We start from the raw sequence: 12927 nt of genomic DNA, 5'->3' as shown, positions 1-12927 counted from the left end.
AGTACACAGAAGACATTGAGCAGGCCCCACAATAACCGCTGACCACCGCACTTCAGAATAAGAGGTCGAAGTCAAACGTCACCTCTTTTCGCAGGCAGGAGGAGAGGCAACAAGCAGCGAGGGCATATTCTTTCTACACAGACACGCTGTGGTACGGAACGGGGAGGGGAGAGTCCTTCCGTCATTACAACACGCGGAGCCGGCGCCGCCGCGAGGAGGGCACAGCCGGGCCGGCACCCATCGTCGGGCACGGCCTCCGCCCAAACCGCCCCGCACCGCCTGCCCTGCGCGGCTGGGGGAGCGAGGCGGAGCTGAGAGCTTTCGGGACGCGACGCGGAGCTCCCCGAGTTCAGGGGGACGTCGCATCGGCGCGGCCCGAGAGCCCAGGGCACGTGTTGTGACGGGGAAATAAAGGAACGGAGGAGCGGCTCGCGATCCTCCCACAGAGCCCCGAGGCACCGAAACGGGCGGACAGAGAAAGCGGAGCGAGCCCCCGGCCCCGCGGGCCGCCGTTTACCTGGAAGTCGGCCAGGATCATCTCTCTGTCCATGTTGGACGCCATGGCGGCCGGCGGCGGCCCCGGCTCCGCTCTGCCCCGCGCAGCGAGAGCTGTGCCGGCGGGAGCTACGGGCTCATGGAGGCGGCGGGCCGGGCCCGGACGGAGAAGAGCAGCAGGCGGAGGAGGAGAAGGAAGAGGAGCAGGAGGAGGAGGGCCGGGAGGCGGCGGGGCGGGCGGGAGCCGGGGCCGAGCAGCGCTGCCTAGCTCAGCGGCCGGCCCGGGAAAGAGGAGAAGGAGGAGGCAGCGCCGCTCCCTCCCCGCCCGCACGGCGCCTGTCGCACATTTTGCCTGTCATCGAGGTCGCAAAGAGGCGCTTTGCGGCCGCCACGTGACTGCCTCCTGTCAAGCGCTCGCGGAGCGGAGGAGGAGGGAGCGGGGGAGGCGGTGCCTTTCTGGCGCTGACCGCGCGTTCCCGCTGAAAGAGGGAGCGCGCGCCGCGCTCGCGCCTCCTTCCCGCCCAGCGCGCCTGAGAGAGCGTGAGGCCGCCCCGCCCCGCGCCTAGGCCCGGCCTGAGGGGCGCCCCGCCTCGCCGCGGGGCTCCTGGGGGGAGCCGTCTCCTCAGGGCTGCCCCCCCCCCCCCCGAGGCCGGCTGAGGGCGGCCCCGCGGCCCGGGGAACGGCCTAACGAGAAATAACGGCGGGCGTCCAACGGCGTCGCCGGCAGCCCGCGCTCGCCCCGGCGCCGCGAGAGGCGGCTGCGCGGCGTAGCGCGGCCGAATCCCGGTTTTCCCGTCTGCCCTCACAGCCCGGTGCCCTCACAGCCCCGCGTCAAGCACGAACGCTGCGCTCCGCGATCGCTGCGGCCGGCGCGTCGTGCCCGCCGTCTCTCGGGTCACGGGCGGGCCGAGCGCCCTGCTCGCGGTGACCGCCCGTGGAGCTCCGTCACGCCATCTCGGAACCGAGCTCCTTCCCCAGCTCTAGGAAAGAGAATCCTTTATTGTTTTTTCTATTCGCGTCGGCGGGAGCCGCTGCCCGACGAGTTTTCATATTCTGCTCGATGGCAAATAGCAGAGCGAAGAGCGGGGAAGGAGAGCGGCCGCGGGTCCTGTCTGTGTAGGGGGAGAGCGAGGGAACCAGCGCAGTGGGACGGCAGGGCTGCGAGCCGCCCCGGGAGCGCCGCTGGGCGCCTTCGGGACGCGTCCGGTGCTCCTCGTTGGCTGCAAAACTACGCAGAGCTTCGAGGTGGATGCAAGCCGTGCTAAAACACCACTCGGGATGGAAAGACAGGGGGTCAGAAAAGCTGGCCCCGAGAAAATAAAAGTTAGATGTTACATTTTACCTGCTTTAGTTTAAGCTGGCGAGGCTTCCCGAGAGGTTTCTTACTGTTCTTACGGCTCACAGCCGTTCGACTAGCGCTGCCCTCACGGCGCTGCCGTCGGTACCGGGAGTGATGCGGTGCCCGTGGCAGACCGGGCTGAGCTACAAACAAATCCACCCCCGCATTACTAGAGAGTAACTGTAACGAGGGCTGAAAGACGAGGTTTGGAAACTGGACCGGAGCCAGTTCATTCCTGGCACCGATTTGTGTTCTAGGTGTGCTGTCAAGATAAGTTACGCCGTGTTCACGTCTATCACAGGATTATTTTAAATAATGATATCTTCGCTGGATCAAGACGGGAAGGATTTGATCCAGAATGTGAAGGAGAGGCGAGCGGCCCAACGTGCCCCGGCTGGGGAAGCTCAGGTGAGATTCACAGCGAAGCCTTCCATTCTCGCAGCTCCACACTCCGAGGTGCCCTCGGACAGCGCCGCAGAACACGGCTGGCTCTGTCCCTGCAGCCCTCCGGAGGGGGTTTTGCTGCCCATCGGGACAATTCCCTCTATCTGACGGTATCGTTACCACCGCCGAAAGGAAATGATTGCGATGGGGACACTTCTTTCTGGGAAGATTGTTGGATGGATGTCTGCCCGCTTGTTGTGGCCAGGCAGTGTCACTTGCAGGAGGCCTGCAACATCCCCGCCGTACTTCATTATTTTTGCTGTGTGATGTGATTAACAGAACACAGGGGCTTGCTTTGTAGCTGTAAAAGCAAGTAGTGGGGGGCTGCTGCAAGGCCCCGAGTCCTGTTCTGCAGCACATCTGCACAGCGAACAGCACCAAACCCGGGGATCTGGGGCACTGATCAGTCACGAAATTGGTCTTATTGAAGTCGCCTGACACCAAATCCGAAGAGCTGCATGTTATTTCATTTTCATGCAGAAAAGTGACTGGACTTGAATATACAGGTGTCGTATATATATAGCCACGTATCTCTAGAGTTATCTCTGAGGGAAATTACAGTTCATACTTCTGTTAACAGTGTTGCCTGCGCTGTTGCTTCTGACAGAGAACTGTCATAGCAAGGCCCTTAAATACATTTTCTTTTCCCCTCGTTTCGTGGCTGTGGACATCCGACAGCCGGAGCACGGCGTTTTCCTGCTTCAAGCGTGCTCACCTCACTGCCTTTCGCCTTTCTGCACTCACGAACGAGGGGCGGTTGGGGGATCCCAGCAGAAAAGCCGCACAGCCGGGCTGTAAGAGAGAGGCAGCGATCGCCGCGCGCCCTCCCGACACCTCGGGGCCGACCGTGTCTCCTATCGGAGGCGCCGGCCGTCCCCGCCGGGGTGCCGCGGTGCGCCCGGCAGCTCCCCGGTGCAGATCGTCTCCGGGCCGCCTCCCGCGCGGGGCCGTTCCAGCCAACGTCTCCGCGGTGAGAAGAGGCGGGCGGGGTGCTGACGGACCCCGCCACAGGGAGCCGCGGCGTTGCTCCTTACCTCCCGCGGGGCTCTTTTGGGCGGAATTCAGCCTCCCCATGCTTCCTGAAACGTAAAGCAACGAGAGCAGCGTAGGGCACGGAGCGCCGCTGTCAGAAGGGCGCTGCCATCTCCACGCTGCGCCGCCGCCGCTCCGCGGCCCTCTTGCGGGAAGAGAGAATCCCTCGCGTCTTCTCGGCGCCCGTTCCCCCCCAAAATGGTACTTTCGAATCCATCGCGAGCGGCGGAAAGTCGAAAAGCCGACGCTGTGCGCCGCCTCCCGCAGTGCCGGGACGGCTTCTCCCCGGCCACGGGTCGCTCCCCGGGCAGGTGCCCGCAGCCGCCGGGCACGGCGTCCACAGAACTCAAACGGCCGATAAACGCCTTCTTTTTATTTTTATTTTTCCTTTTCCCTTTCCCTTTTCCCTCCCCCTGTCCCGGCCGCGCGATGGCCGCGGGGAGCGGCGGGGCCGTAGGGGCGGGGCGGGCGCTGCAGGCCTTCCTGCCGGCCGAGCTGCAACTCCGCCGCGCCTCCTTAAATCTCTGCCGTTAAAATGTGGGCGGGTGTTTCAACTCAAAAAGCGCTCAAATTTTTTTTCTTTTCAAAAAAAGCTGATGAGGTTAAAAAAAAAAAAAAAAAAAAAAAAAAAAAAAGGAGTGGGGGGGGTTGGAAGAGAGAGAGAGGGAGAGAGAGAAACCGGCTTCGTGTCCGTAGGAAACAGAAGTAGCGATTGTTTGCTCTTAAAAAAAGGGAGAGCGCGGAGCCGCGGGAGGAGGCAGCGCTCTGCGGAGCGGCAAGTGCAGCGTTCTGCGGAGCGGACGGAGCAGCGCGGCGCAGCGCAGCGCGGCTGTCATCGGCGGCGGCACCCCGGGCCGGGCGCTGCACCCGCGGCTCCTCCGACTCCGGCCCGGACGGCGGCGGCGGCACCGAGCGCGGCGGGGCCCCGGCTCCCCGTGGATACGGCACGAGCCCGCCCCGCCGCCCCGCCGCCCGCCGCCCCGCCGCCCCGCTGGATGCCCCGCGGCCGCCGCCGCCCAGGGCGGCCCCCGCCGGCCCGGATCGCGGAGCCGCGGAGAGGCCGAGGGAGTGAGGCCGCCGCCGGCAGAGAGAGCGCCGAGGGAGGCAGCGAGATCCGGGTGCGTCTCGCCCCGCGCCTTCTGCCCGGCCCGGAGTGGGGCATGCGGCGGGCGGACCCCCAAAGTGAAGACTTTGCCTCGGAGCTGCGGCTGCTGGGGCTCAGATGCCGACTGTGAGCAGGGTGGGTTGTCCTCTTCCAGGATCTCAGGTTTGAGTGAGTCTCCGGTGTACGTACGTGTATATATGTTACGTGTAACATATATCGTATATCGCATAGCTCTTAATATATTTCCCCTCGCAACCGGCCAAAGGCTTTAATATGAGTTCCTCTCTATGTGGAAGCAAAGAAATCTTCTTTCAAGCGGAGCTACAGTTTTGCTGAATAATCACGTGTGAGTTAGGGGCGGGCTCTTGGCAAGGAGTTTCTTTACGAGTATTTACTACAAGGTCTACTCCAGAAGATTAACCATCCCAATCCTTCTGTCAGTCTCCGATGCCATGCCTGGTTAAAAAAAAATCTCATCTTTTTCTGATCGTCAGTCACCCTAAAGAATGGCCGAGCCTTCTGGGAACGAGCTGGCGTCCGCGGCTGCCAAGGGGGACCTAGTGCAACTCACTAATTTGTTGCAAAAGAATGTAAACGTCAATGCACAAAATGGATTTGGGAGGACTGCGCTGCAGGTTGGTATCCAGAGAGGGAGAAAATATTTCATCACTGCTACCTACGTGACCCGGGTTGCCAAAAAGACAACGCTTTGAGCAGGCTGGTGCAGAAATGCGAGGGCTTTTTCAACGAGTTGGATGCCATATTTTATAACTTTAGTGGCTCCAGCTCCCTAAAATGACGTACTTGAAATAAAAGTGCTCAGAAGCAGTGGTTCAGCCGGGGGTCACCCTCGGTGGCGGACGGGCTGAGAGTTGGGTGCGATTTGGGAACTCGGAGGGGAGGAAGCAGAGAATGAAATAGAGGAGACGAAAAGAAATCACCGTAGGTGAGCAGGGCTCAGGGCAGGTCTGTAAACACCGATGTGCTATGGTTTGGAGCTGCACTTCTCGGTTCTCTTCCCCCCCCCTCCTCCCCCCAACTTTCCCTCTTAAAATGTGCCTTGTCCGGGTGCTGGGCTCTGCCGCGATGGTACTTTTCCTTTATGCGCTGTTTGTGCCGAATGACCTTTCTCGTTCGGAGGCTGCACAGCACCGAGCACCTTCGATGCGCGCTCAGAGCCGCGGAGCGGCACCCCGAGCCCCGCCACCGGCGCTCCATTCATCATTAGAGCTGAAAATTGCCCTTTATCGTCTCGGTGGCGGGGCGGGGGTTCGGCTCTTTCGTTTCTGACCGTCCGTGGGGTGCCGTGTCCTCGTTTTTCAGCGTGGAGCCGCACAGGCAGCATTTGGAGCTCATCCAACTGCGAACTGTTGCAGCTGACGAAAGATTTTGCTTTTTATAATATCAGATAATGATGGCGAGGAGGGTCGAATCCGTACGGGATAGCGAAAGGAACGGTTTATAGATGAGAAGAAAGTGTGTGGTTATTAGTGCCGAAGGTGAAACAGAGGGACGTGGAAGCAGAGCTCCGGGGCTTATTAATTTCACACGTTAGAAAAATCGTTTGTTAACTCTTCTCCCCCCTCCTCGAAACCACGAGAATCATTTCTGAAATGTACTTTGTAAAAAGCAGAGTGCTTGCGGATGAACTCGAGATATTTACAGCTTTTTTTTTCTTTCTTTTTTTTTTTTTTTTTCTCCCCTGACTTGACATCGACATGTTGCATTTCGAAAATGAGCACCTCTCGCTGACAAGCGGGGGTGGCTCTGGGGGGGCACACGAGCGGAGCCCGAGGGCTGTACGATTTTTTGGAGGCTGTTTTCACCCAAATCGGGCGCCGGGTGACCGTGCGGGCACTCGGGGCAACTTTTAAGAGAGCGAAAGGCTGGAAACCGGACGCTTAGAGCAAAAACTTTGTCAGGGAGAAAGAAACTTGCAGCTCGGGGCTTCATCCTCGGGACGAGGGCTGGAAGCCGATTTGCAGAGAGGCGATGTATTTGCTGAGAGCTGCCCGTGCCCTCCGTGGGGCCGCTTGGCACAGGGGCGCAGCAGCCGCTGCCCGGCCCCGCTCTGCGCCGCGACCCTCGGTCCTCATGGAGCAGAGGGGCACAGCCGGGGCACAGCAGGAGGGGCCGGCCGCTGCTTTCTGTACCCGAGGTGGGCTGCGGGTGCGTGGCTGCCCTCGGAACAGCTCTGTCAATGCAGCCTCCCAAATCTAGACAGTCTCTCAATAATCGCTCAATAATTTCTCAGTGTTCTCTCAATAACCTCTCAATAAAAACGGAGAGGTTGCCTAAATATTAATATTTGTGGATATATATGTGTGCCCCTGAATTTCTGTTTAATTCAGCAGCTGCTCGGCTCCTCTTCCTCTCTGCTTTTTGTTTCAGACGAGGTGCTTTCTGCAGGCCTCACTGCCCGTCCTGCCCCGATCCTCCCTGCCACAGCTACGGGCTGTTGCCTCTCCTTAGGGGAGCCGGGCAGAACGGAGCTGTGCACCCCCCCCCCCCGGCTCCATCCCCTCTGTTAGCATTTTCTCCCCCCCGCATGTGGCAATGCAGCCTCACTCCCCGAGCCTGCCTTCCTCGAGCCTATTAACTCCCACTTCAACCGAATAAACTTTTTAAATCCACGAAAAATGCACCCCGAGCCCTCCAAAAATACTCCCTAAGACATCCCAATAATTTTCCCAACACAAAGGAGGGCTCGCATTGCTCCTATTTTCCCTCCCACTCCTGCTCAGAAGTGAAAGAGCAGTGTGTTCAGAGCTGTGCTTCCCCGAGCCTCTGCTCCCTGCACCCACTCTGCCCTGCACCACATCGGGGAAGGAATGAGGTTTATTAATTAGAAGAATCATTAGATGAACTTTAATATTTTTTGTATGGCCTTAAAAAGCCAAATGCATATTTTTTCACTAGGAGACTTTGGAGGCAAATGCTTTGTGTAAATTCTGCTCAATTATTTCGCATCTAACGCACTGTAACATTAATTTATGCTGATAATTTTTTTTTTCACAAGGTTTTCACATCAGTTGTAAGGAAACTCAGGGGGAATTTTGCTCGGATTTGACACTCACAGTGTGGCTGATGGCAAAAACAGAGCAGTGTTGCCAGAGGGGTGCGGGGTGTGGAGTCCGGACAGGCTCTGAGAAATCAAAACAAGAAAAAAAAAGGGGAATTTGGTGAAAATCGGTGCAGGCTGTTATGTCCCGAATTAGAAAAAATTGCATTCTAATTTTTAATGATTTTGTGATGCAATCGAGAACATTTAAAGAGGCATTTCATTTTTTTTTTTCCCCTGAAAGGAACGATCAGAAAAATCCAAAGATCGTTTCTGAAATAGAGATGTGTGTAACAGCAGGACGTGGCCGTGGTTTGCTTATAGTAAAATTATAGAATTCCAATATAATCATAGAATCCATAACCATAGAGTAATTTGTTGGTTTTAGAAGAAAATGTGTGGGACTTTGCAACACTCCTTTTGACTTCTTCCCAGGTGACATTTTGAGCCTCCAACACCGGGGAGAACAATTTCTTAGAGCATTTATTTTTCTTAGCAGCCAGAACTATGGCACGGCACAAATATTTGCTTTATGATAATGCGCAGACAATGCAAACACCCGAGGGCTTATCGAAGCACATCGCGCATTTTTTATCGCTGAGGTGCAGCCTCTGCTCCTCGGAGACCCACGGCCGACGGTGAGCGGCACTGAGCGGTGGTGCGGCGGTGTCTCGGTGCGCGCAGAGCGGGCCGGGCTGCGCGTCCCTGCGGTGAGGAGCCGAGAGAACTTCTCGGGGAGAAATCCCGCCCGCTGCAGGCGTTAATTTCTGGGACAAAGCCGTCACCACCGAGCCAGTAAAACTCCCCTATCGCTGCCGAGGTCAGTGAGGAAAGCTTGTAGCCGTGCGCGCGGCCCCTCAGCCCGCGGTAGGGCTCGGAGCTGCGGGCTGAGGGCTGGGGCGGCGCGGAGCCCCTCGGACGCTCACGTCTCACTCCGTCCCGCAGGTGATGAAGCTCGGCAACCCCGAGATCGCCCGCAGATTGCTGATGAGCGGCGCGAACCCCAACCTGAAGGACAGTACCGGCTTCGCCGTCATTCACGACGTAGCCAGAGCGGGTTTCCTGGACACTTTGCAGACCCTGCTGGAGTTCCACGCCGACGTGAACATCGAGGACGCGGAAGGCAACCTGCCGCTGCACCTGGCGGCTCAGGAAGGCCACGTGCGGGTGGTGGAGTTCCTGCTGCGGCGCACCCCGAGCCGCGTGGCGCACCAGAACCGCCGCGGCGACACGGCGCTGGACCTGGCCCGGCTGTACCGGCGCAGCGCCGTGGTGCGACTGATGGAGGGCGGCCCTCCGCCCGCGGCCGACGCCAACTGAACCGGACCCCCTCGGACCTTGCGGCTCCCAGCCTCATTCTTTTATTATTTTCTTTTTTTTTCCCTCCTCCTTTTTAATAACTTTTGGTTCAACCCTACTTCTATTTTTTTTTTTGGTTGTTGTTGTTGTTATATTTTTTGAATAGTCGATAGCGTGAGTTCGAGAAGTTGTAGAGGTGGGGTTTTAGCTGAGGAACATGATTTCAGTGCACGGTGGCGGCACGTTGCTGCCGCTCACGGCACTCCTTACCCCGCCGTGCCCACGCCGCTGCTCGCACCGGGCTTCCAGCACCAGGCTCTGCAATGTATCCCCGCTCATTACTCAGCCATTAACCCAAACGCTGCGTATCCATCGCTTAATGTTCCCTTTCCGCTCCGGTGAAAGGAAACAACCCGCGGGGATTCTTCCCCCTCTTCCCCGTGCTCCTCATCACCCCCGGCTCAGCGTGTTGGGGTCGGGTGGGGACCGGGAGCGGCCCGGTCGGGGGTCACCGAGCCCGGGAAAGCCGCTTCGGGCAGCTGCCTCAGTTTGACACTAACAGGAGCTCGTAGGAGTAGGTTGCTAGCTTTCTAAATGTAGATGACACTTTTTCACTTTGTGTATTTAAACTTTCACCGAGCTGCCTTTGAGTTTAGTTACCAGAAACAACATAAGTGGCTTTTTTTTTTTTTTTTTTTTTTTTTTTTTTTTTGGCCAGAGGTTTCGAAGAGCTCGGTTGGGCACCCCGCGCCGAAAAGTACATTATTTTCCAGTTTCAAAATAGCAGATAACCATGGGCAGAGGTAGGAGCGTGAGGGGGCTGCAATACTACAGCTCCTCCCGTCCCTGCCTGAGCTGAGTGCCGTTTCGATGCTCGCTCTTGTTTTGTCTGGGGAAAAAAAATAAAAAGGGATGATAGCTGGATCTTAAAGGTATTTGGATGCAATGGAATTTGGGAAGCAACACGTTAGGTACCCGTGAGGTTGTCTTAATGCCTTCACCTGACGAACAGTGTAATTCCGGAACTGTTTTCCTTCCAGAACAGCCGTTAGGTTCCTACGGCCGAACCGCCGGGGCCGCAGGGAGCAGCGGGAGGGGCGGCGGATGGGAACCTCAGCGTGCTCTGCGCTGCGGGTCCGACTGTCGGTGGCACAGGATGGGAAGGGCTCACATCAGTGTGAAAGGAAAGACTGGCTACAAAATAGCACAAAAAAGACAAGGGGTGTACCTTGCTTTACATTTTCTTTCTAAAAACAAAACAAAACGCATATACACGGTCCCGCAAAATGAGTTACCATTGTTTTCCAGCATCAGTAATTGCCTGGACCTGTCCGTCCCGTCTCTGTACTCTCACAACCACTGTGTTCTGCGTTCTCTGATTAAAAACCTCTGTGTACCGCAATGCCTCGCGCGGTTCTGTTGGCACATTTGTTCCCGAAGGGCTGCGGACCCTTCCCCACTCCCGCAGGGGATGGCAGCACGCCGGGGCCGCGCTCACCGCCTCTACTCTCCCCTACCTGCGCAGCCCAGGACCCCCCCAGCCCCAGCGGCGCCCCGTCCTCCCTCTGCCCGCACCCCCGCCCCGCCCTCCCGGTGCTCTCGGGATGCTCCCGGAGCGCGGTGCGCGGTTCTCCCGATCCGCAAAGCCTATCTCTCGGCAGCGATACGGTACACTGACAGCTCTTCCCCCGCCCTTGGCACCGGGGAGGTGAATGGATGTTGGAAACTCTCCGGGGAACCGGAGAGGGGGCTTCCCTATGTGCTGCGGTGCTCCTCAGTGGGGATCCTCTGCCCCAAAGGGTTCTGAGCTCGGACGTGGTCCTGGAATTGGCTTTTACGACCCTCTCCTCGCGCTCTGGCAGCGGCAGAAAGTCCCATTTTACAAATCCTTTTGGTGACAACGTCAACAACAACATTCATCAGAGGATGCAAACACACAGATGGAACGAAATTTTTTTTTAAAAAAAGCTTTTATTGAGACAGAGACCATCAGAAAAAAACATCTCCCGGGCAGGAGCAGCCCAGGGGCAGCGCAGCCGGGGCCGTGCACATCATAACCGCAGCGAGTGCTGTGCGGAGCGATGGGGAACAAAACGCTGCCCCGGGCACGGAGCCCTCTCCTCTATTTCGGGATGCGGAGCTGAGCTGTTTCATTGACTTTTCCTTCTAAATTACAGAGAGAGGGAAAGCTGAAATACATCCGAAAAGGAGCAGATCCCTGAGGGATGCGGTGGGCAACGGCCCTTGGGTCCGGGGGAACGGGGGCTGGGGGTGAGCCCCAGCATAGCAAATGGGGGCAACGGGAGGGCAGCGTTCCGTGAGGCTTTGTGCGCGTTTCTGTGCGGTGAGAGGAGGGATAAGTGAGTTGTTCCGTGCTGGGGTGAGGAATTATCTTCGTGGGAAACGCCGTTGCAGTTTTCTTGTGAAGAAAGGGTTAAAACAACAGAAAAGCGCCACTTTGGAGCCTCTAAAAGAAAGAGGGGTGCCTCTGCTAGCCGTGCACCCCACTGTTCGATGGGGCCGGGGAGCGGTCCAACGGCGTATCCACTTCCCCGCGGAGTGTGATTGCCATGGAGAGCAAACAGGAAAAAAAAAAAAAAAAAAAAAGCCAAGAGAGGAAAAATCTGCATTTATTCTGAGGGACGGCGGCACTGAGCGAGGCGGGGGTGGAGGGAAAGAAAACAGAAAAAAAAAAAAAAATAGAAACAAAGAAAAAAATAAAGAAAAAAAAAAATAAAAAAGAAAGCAGGGAAGCGAGCGGGCAGCCGCGGGCAGCGCGATGGTTCCGGGCCGCCGCGGGCAGCGCAGCCGAAATCCCCGCGCAGCGCCGGGAGCCGCCGCCCGCTCTCAAAATGTCGGTGGCGGCGGAGCGCTGCGGCGTCCCCCGGGGAGCGCGGAGGAGCGGGGCCGCCCCAGAGGCCGCCGGGCTGGGGAGGGGGGGGGGCAGCGCCCGGCTCCGAAACCGTTAGCTCGTCTCTACGGTTCCTTTCCCCTTTCTCTTCCTGTCCAAATATTTTTAAATTTACGCGCCTTAACTAACAGTCTGATTTTATTTCGCGAGTTTCCTCCTCGGGCTCCACCGCCGCTTCCCTCCGGCCCCCCGCCGCGAGGGGCCCGGCCCGGCCCGGACGCCCCGCTCCGCAGCCCGACCGCGGGGTTACTTTTCCTTTTTCTTTGCTTTTTTTTTTTTTCCTTCTTTTTCTTTTTTTTTCATCCCTCTCCCGGAGCCGAAGAGCCGCAGTGCGGTGAGTACAGCGCGACTCCCCCGGCTCTTAGGGACCCCCCGAGCCGCTCATTCCTGTGTCTCAAAGGCGAAGAAATCGCCCCCGGGTGCGGAGTGCCGCTGCCGCCGCTGCCATCCCCGCACCGTACCGCTCCGGGCTGCGGGGAGCTCCCAGCGCGGTGCGGTCCTCGCTCCGCTTTCATCGCTCTGAGTGGTCGCGTCGCCTCTGGGCATAATATGGGTGATAACTGGGCACGGCGACGGGAACTGCCGGCAGCAGCGCTGAGTGCTGAGAGGAGCCCTGACCGTGCGCAGCTGCGCCCATCCCGAGAGAGAGAAATGCTGCTGGGATAGCGGGGCACCGCGCGGCACCTGCGGGAGCGCCGACGGCTGCGGCTGCTCTCATAGCGGCGCCGGGTCTCGGCTCCGGGCTGCGCGGGGCACAGAGCCGGGCGGGGGCACAGTGCCGCGGCAGCCCCGCAGAGGGACACGAGCCTCCGAGAGGCACTGGCTGAGCCCCGAGCGGCTCCGCGGGGAAGCGCGATTCCCCCGTGCCTCGGTGTCCCCGCAGCGGCTTTCTGGTGGTTGTAAAGGTGCGCAGGGGGGCACCGGTATTTATGAGCGCTGACAATAGAAGTTACACCTTCCGTGAGAGGGCACGGTCTGACGCCGCAGCCGCCTGGAGGTGACGGCCGAACCGCGACTCCCCGCAGCGCTCCGTGTCCCCGCGCATGGCTCCCTCCCCGCGGCGCTCTGAACCCGCAGCCGCTCACCCACCGCCGCACAGCGCCGAACGCGGGGTGAGGGAAGCTGGAAGGGGCGGATACAGAGCGCACAGCGCGGGACGTGCGGCGTCCGTGAGAAAACGGAGCGGTCGGAGGTTTTTCGGGGTAAAATGCACCTTAACGCAGCGCAGCTCAGAGCACTCT

General features: G+C 58.6%; 2 protein-coding genes across 3 annotated transcripts in view; one reads left to right on the top strand and one right to left on the bottom strand.

The window, feature by feature from the left end:
- Nucleotides 1-782, bottom strand: part of FAF1 (Fas associated factor 1) — a 142064-nt gene extending 141282 nt beyond the window's left edge. Inside the window, exon 1 of the mRNA XM_052665955.1 lies at nt 518-782. Coding sequence (XP_052521915.1) covers nt 518-562 — 45 coding nt within the window. The 5' untranslated portion in view covers nt 563-782. The remainder of the gene's footprint in view (nt 1-517) is intronic.
- Nucleotides 783-1178: 396 nt separating this feature from the next.
- Nucleotides 1179-10177, top strand: CDKN2C (cyclin dependent kinase inhibitor 2C). Of its 2 annotated transcripts, XM_052665996.1 has the most exons (3): nt 4369-4550; nt 4910-5050; nt 8422-10177. In XM_052665996.1, the coding sequence occupies exons 2-3, from the start codon at nt 4922-4924 to the stop codon at nt 8794-8796; spliced, it is 504 nt and encodes a 167-aa protein (XP_052521956.1). In that variant the 5' UTR covers nt 4369-4550; nt 4910-4921; the 3' UTR covers nt 8797-10177. The 2 variants fall into 2 exon arrangements, with proteins under 2 accessions (XP_052521957.1, XP_052521956.1); XM_052665997.1 differs by lacking the exons at nt 4369-4550; nt 4910-5050 and adding an exon at nt 1179-2242.
- Nucleotides 10178-12927: the final 2750 nt, after the last annotated feature.

Source organism: Tympanuchus pallidicinctus, unplaced genomic scaffold (genome assembly GCF_026119805.1).
Source record: "Tympanuchus pallidicinctus isolate F22 unplaced genomic scaffold, pur_lepc_1.0 scaffold7, whole genome shotgun sequence".
Taxonomy (NCBI): Eukaryota; Metazoa; Chordata; class Aves; order Galliformes; family Phasianidae; genus Tympanuchus; species Tympanuchus pallidicinctus.
Note: the sequence above shows the minus strand (reverse complement) of the source record. Positions and strands in the feature narration are given on the sequence as shown.

Coding starts and splice junctions, on each gene's coding strand:
- CDKN2C (XM_052665996.1), top strand. CDS start 4,922: ATGGCCGAGCCTTCTGGGAACGAGCTGGCGTCCGCGGCTGCCAAGGGG. Junction 5,051..8,421: donor TTGGGAGGACTGCGCTGCAG/GTTGGTATCCAG, acceptor TCCGTCCCGCAG/GTGATGAAGCTCGGCAACCC.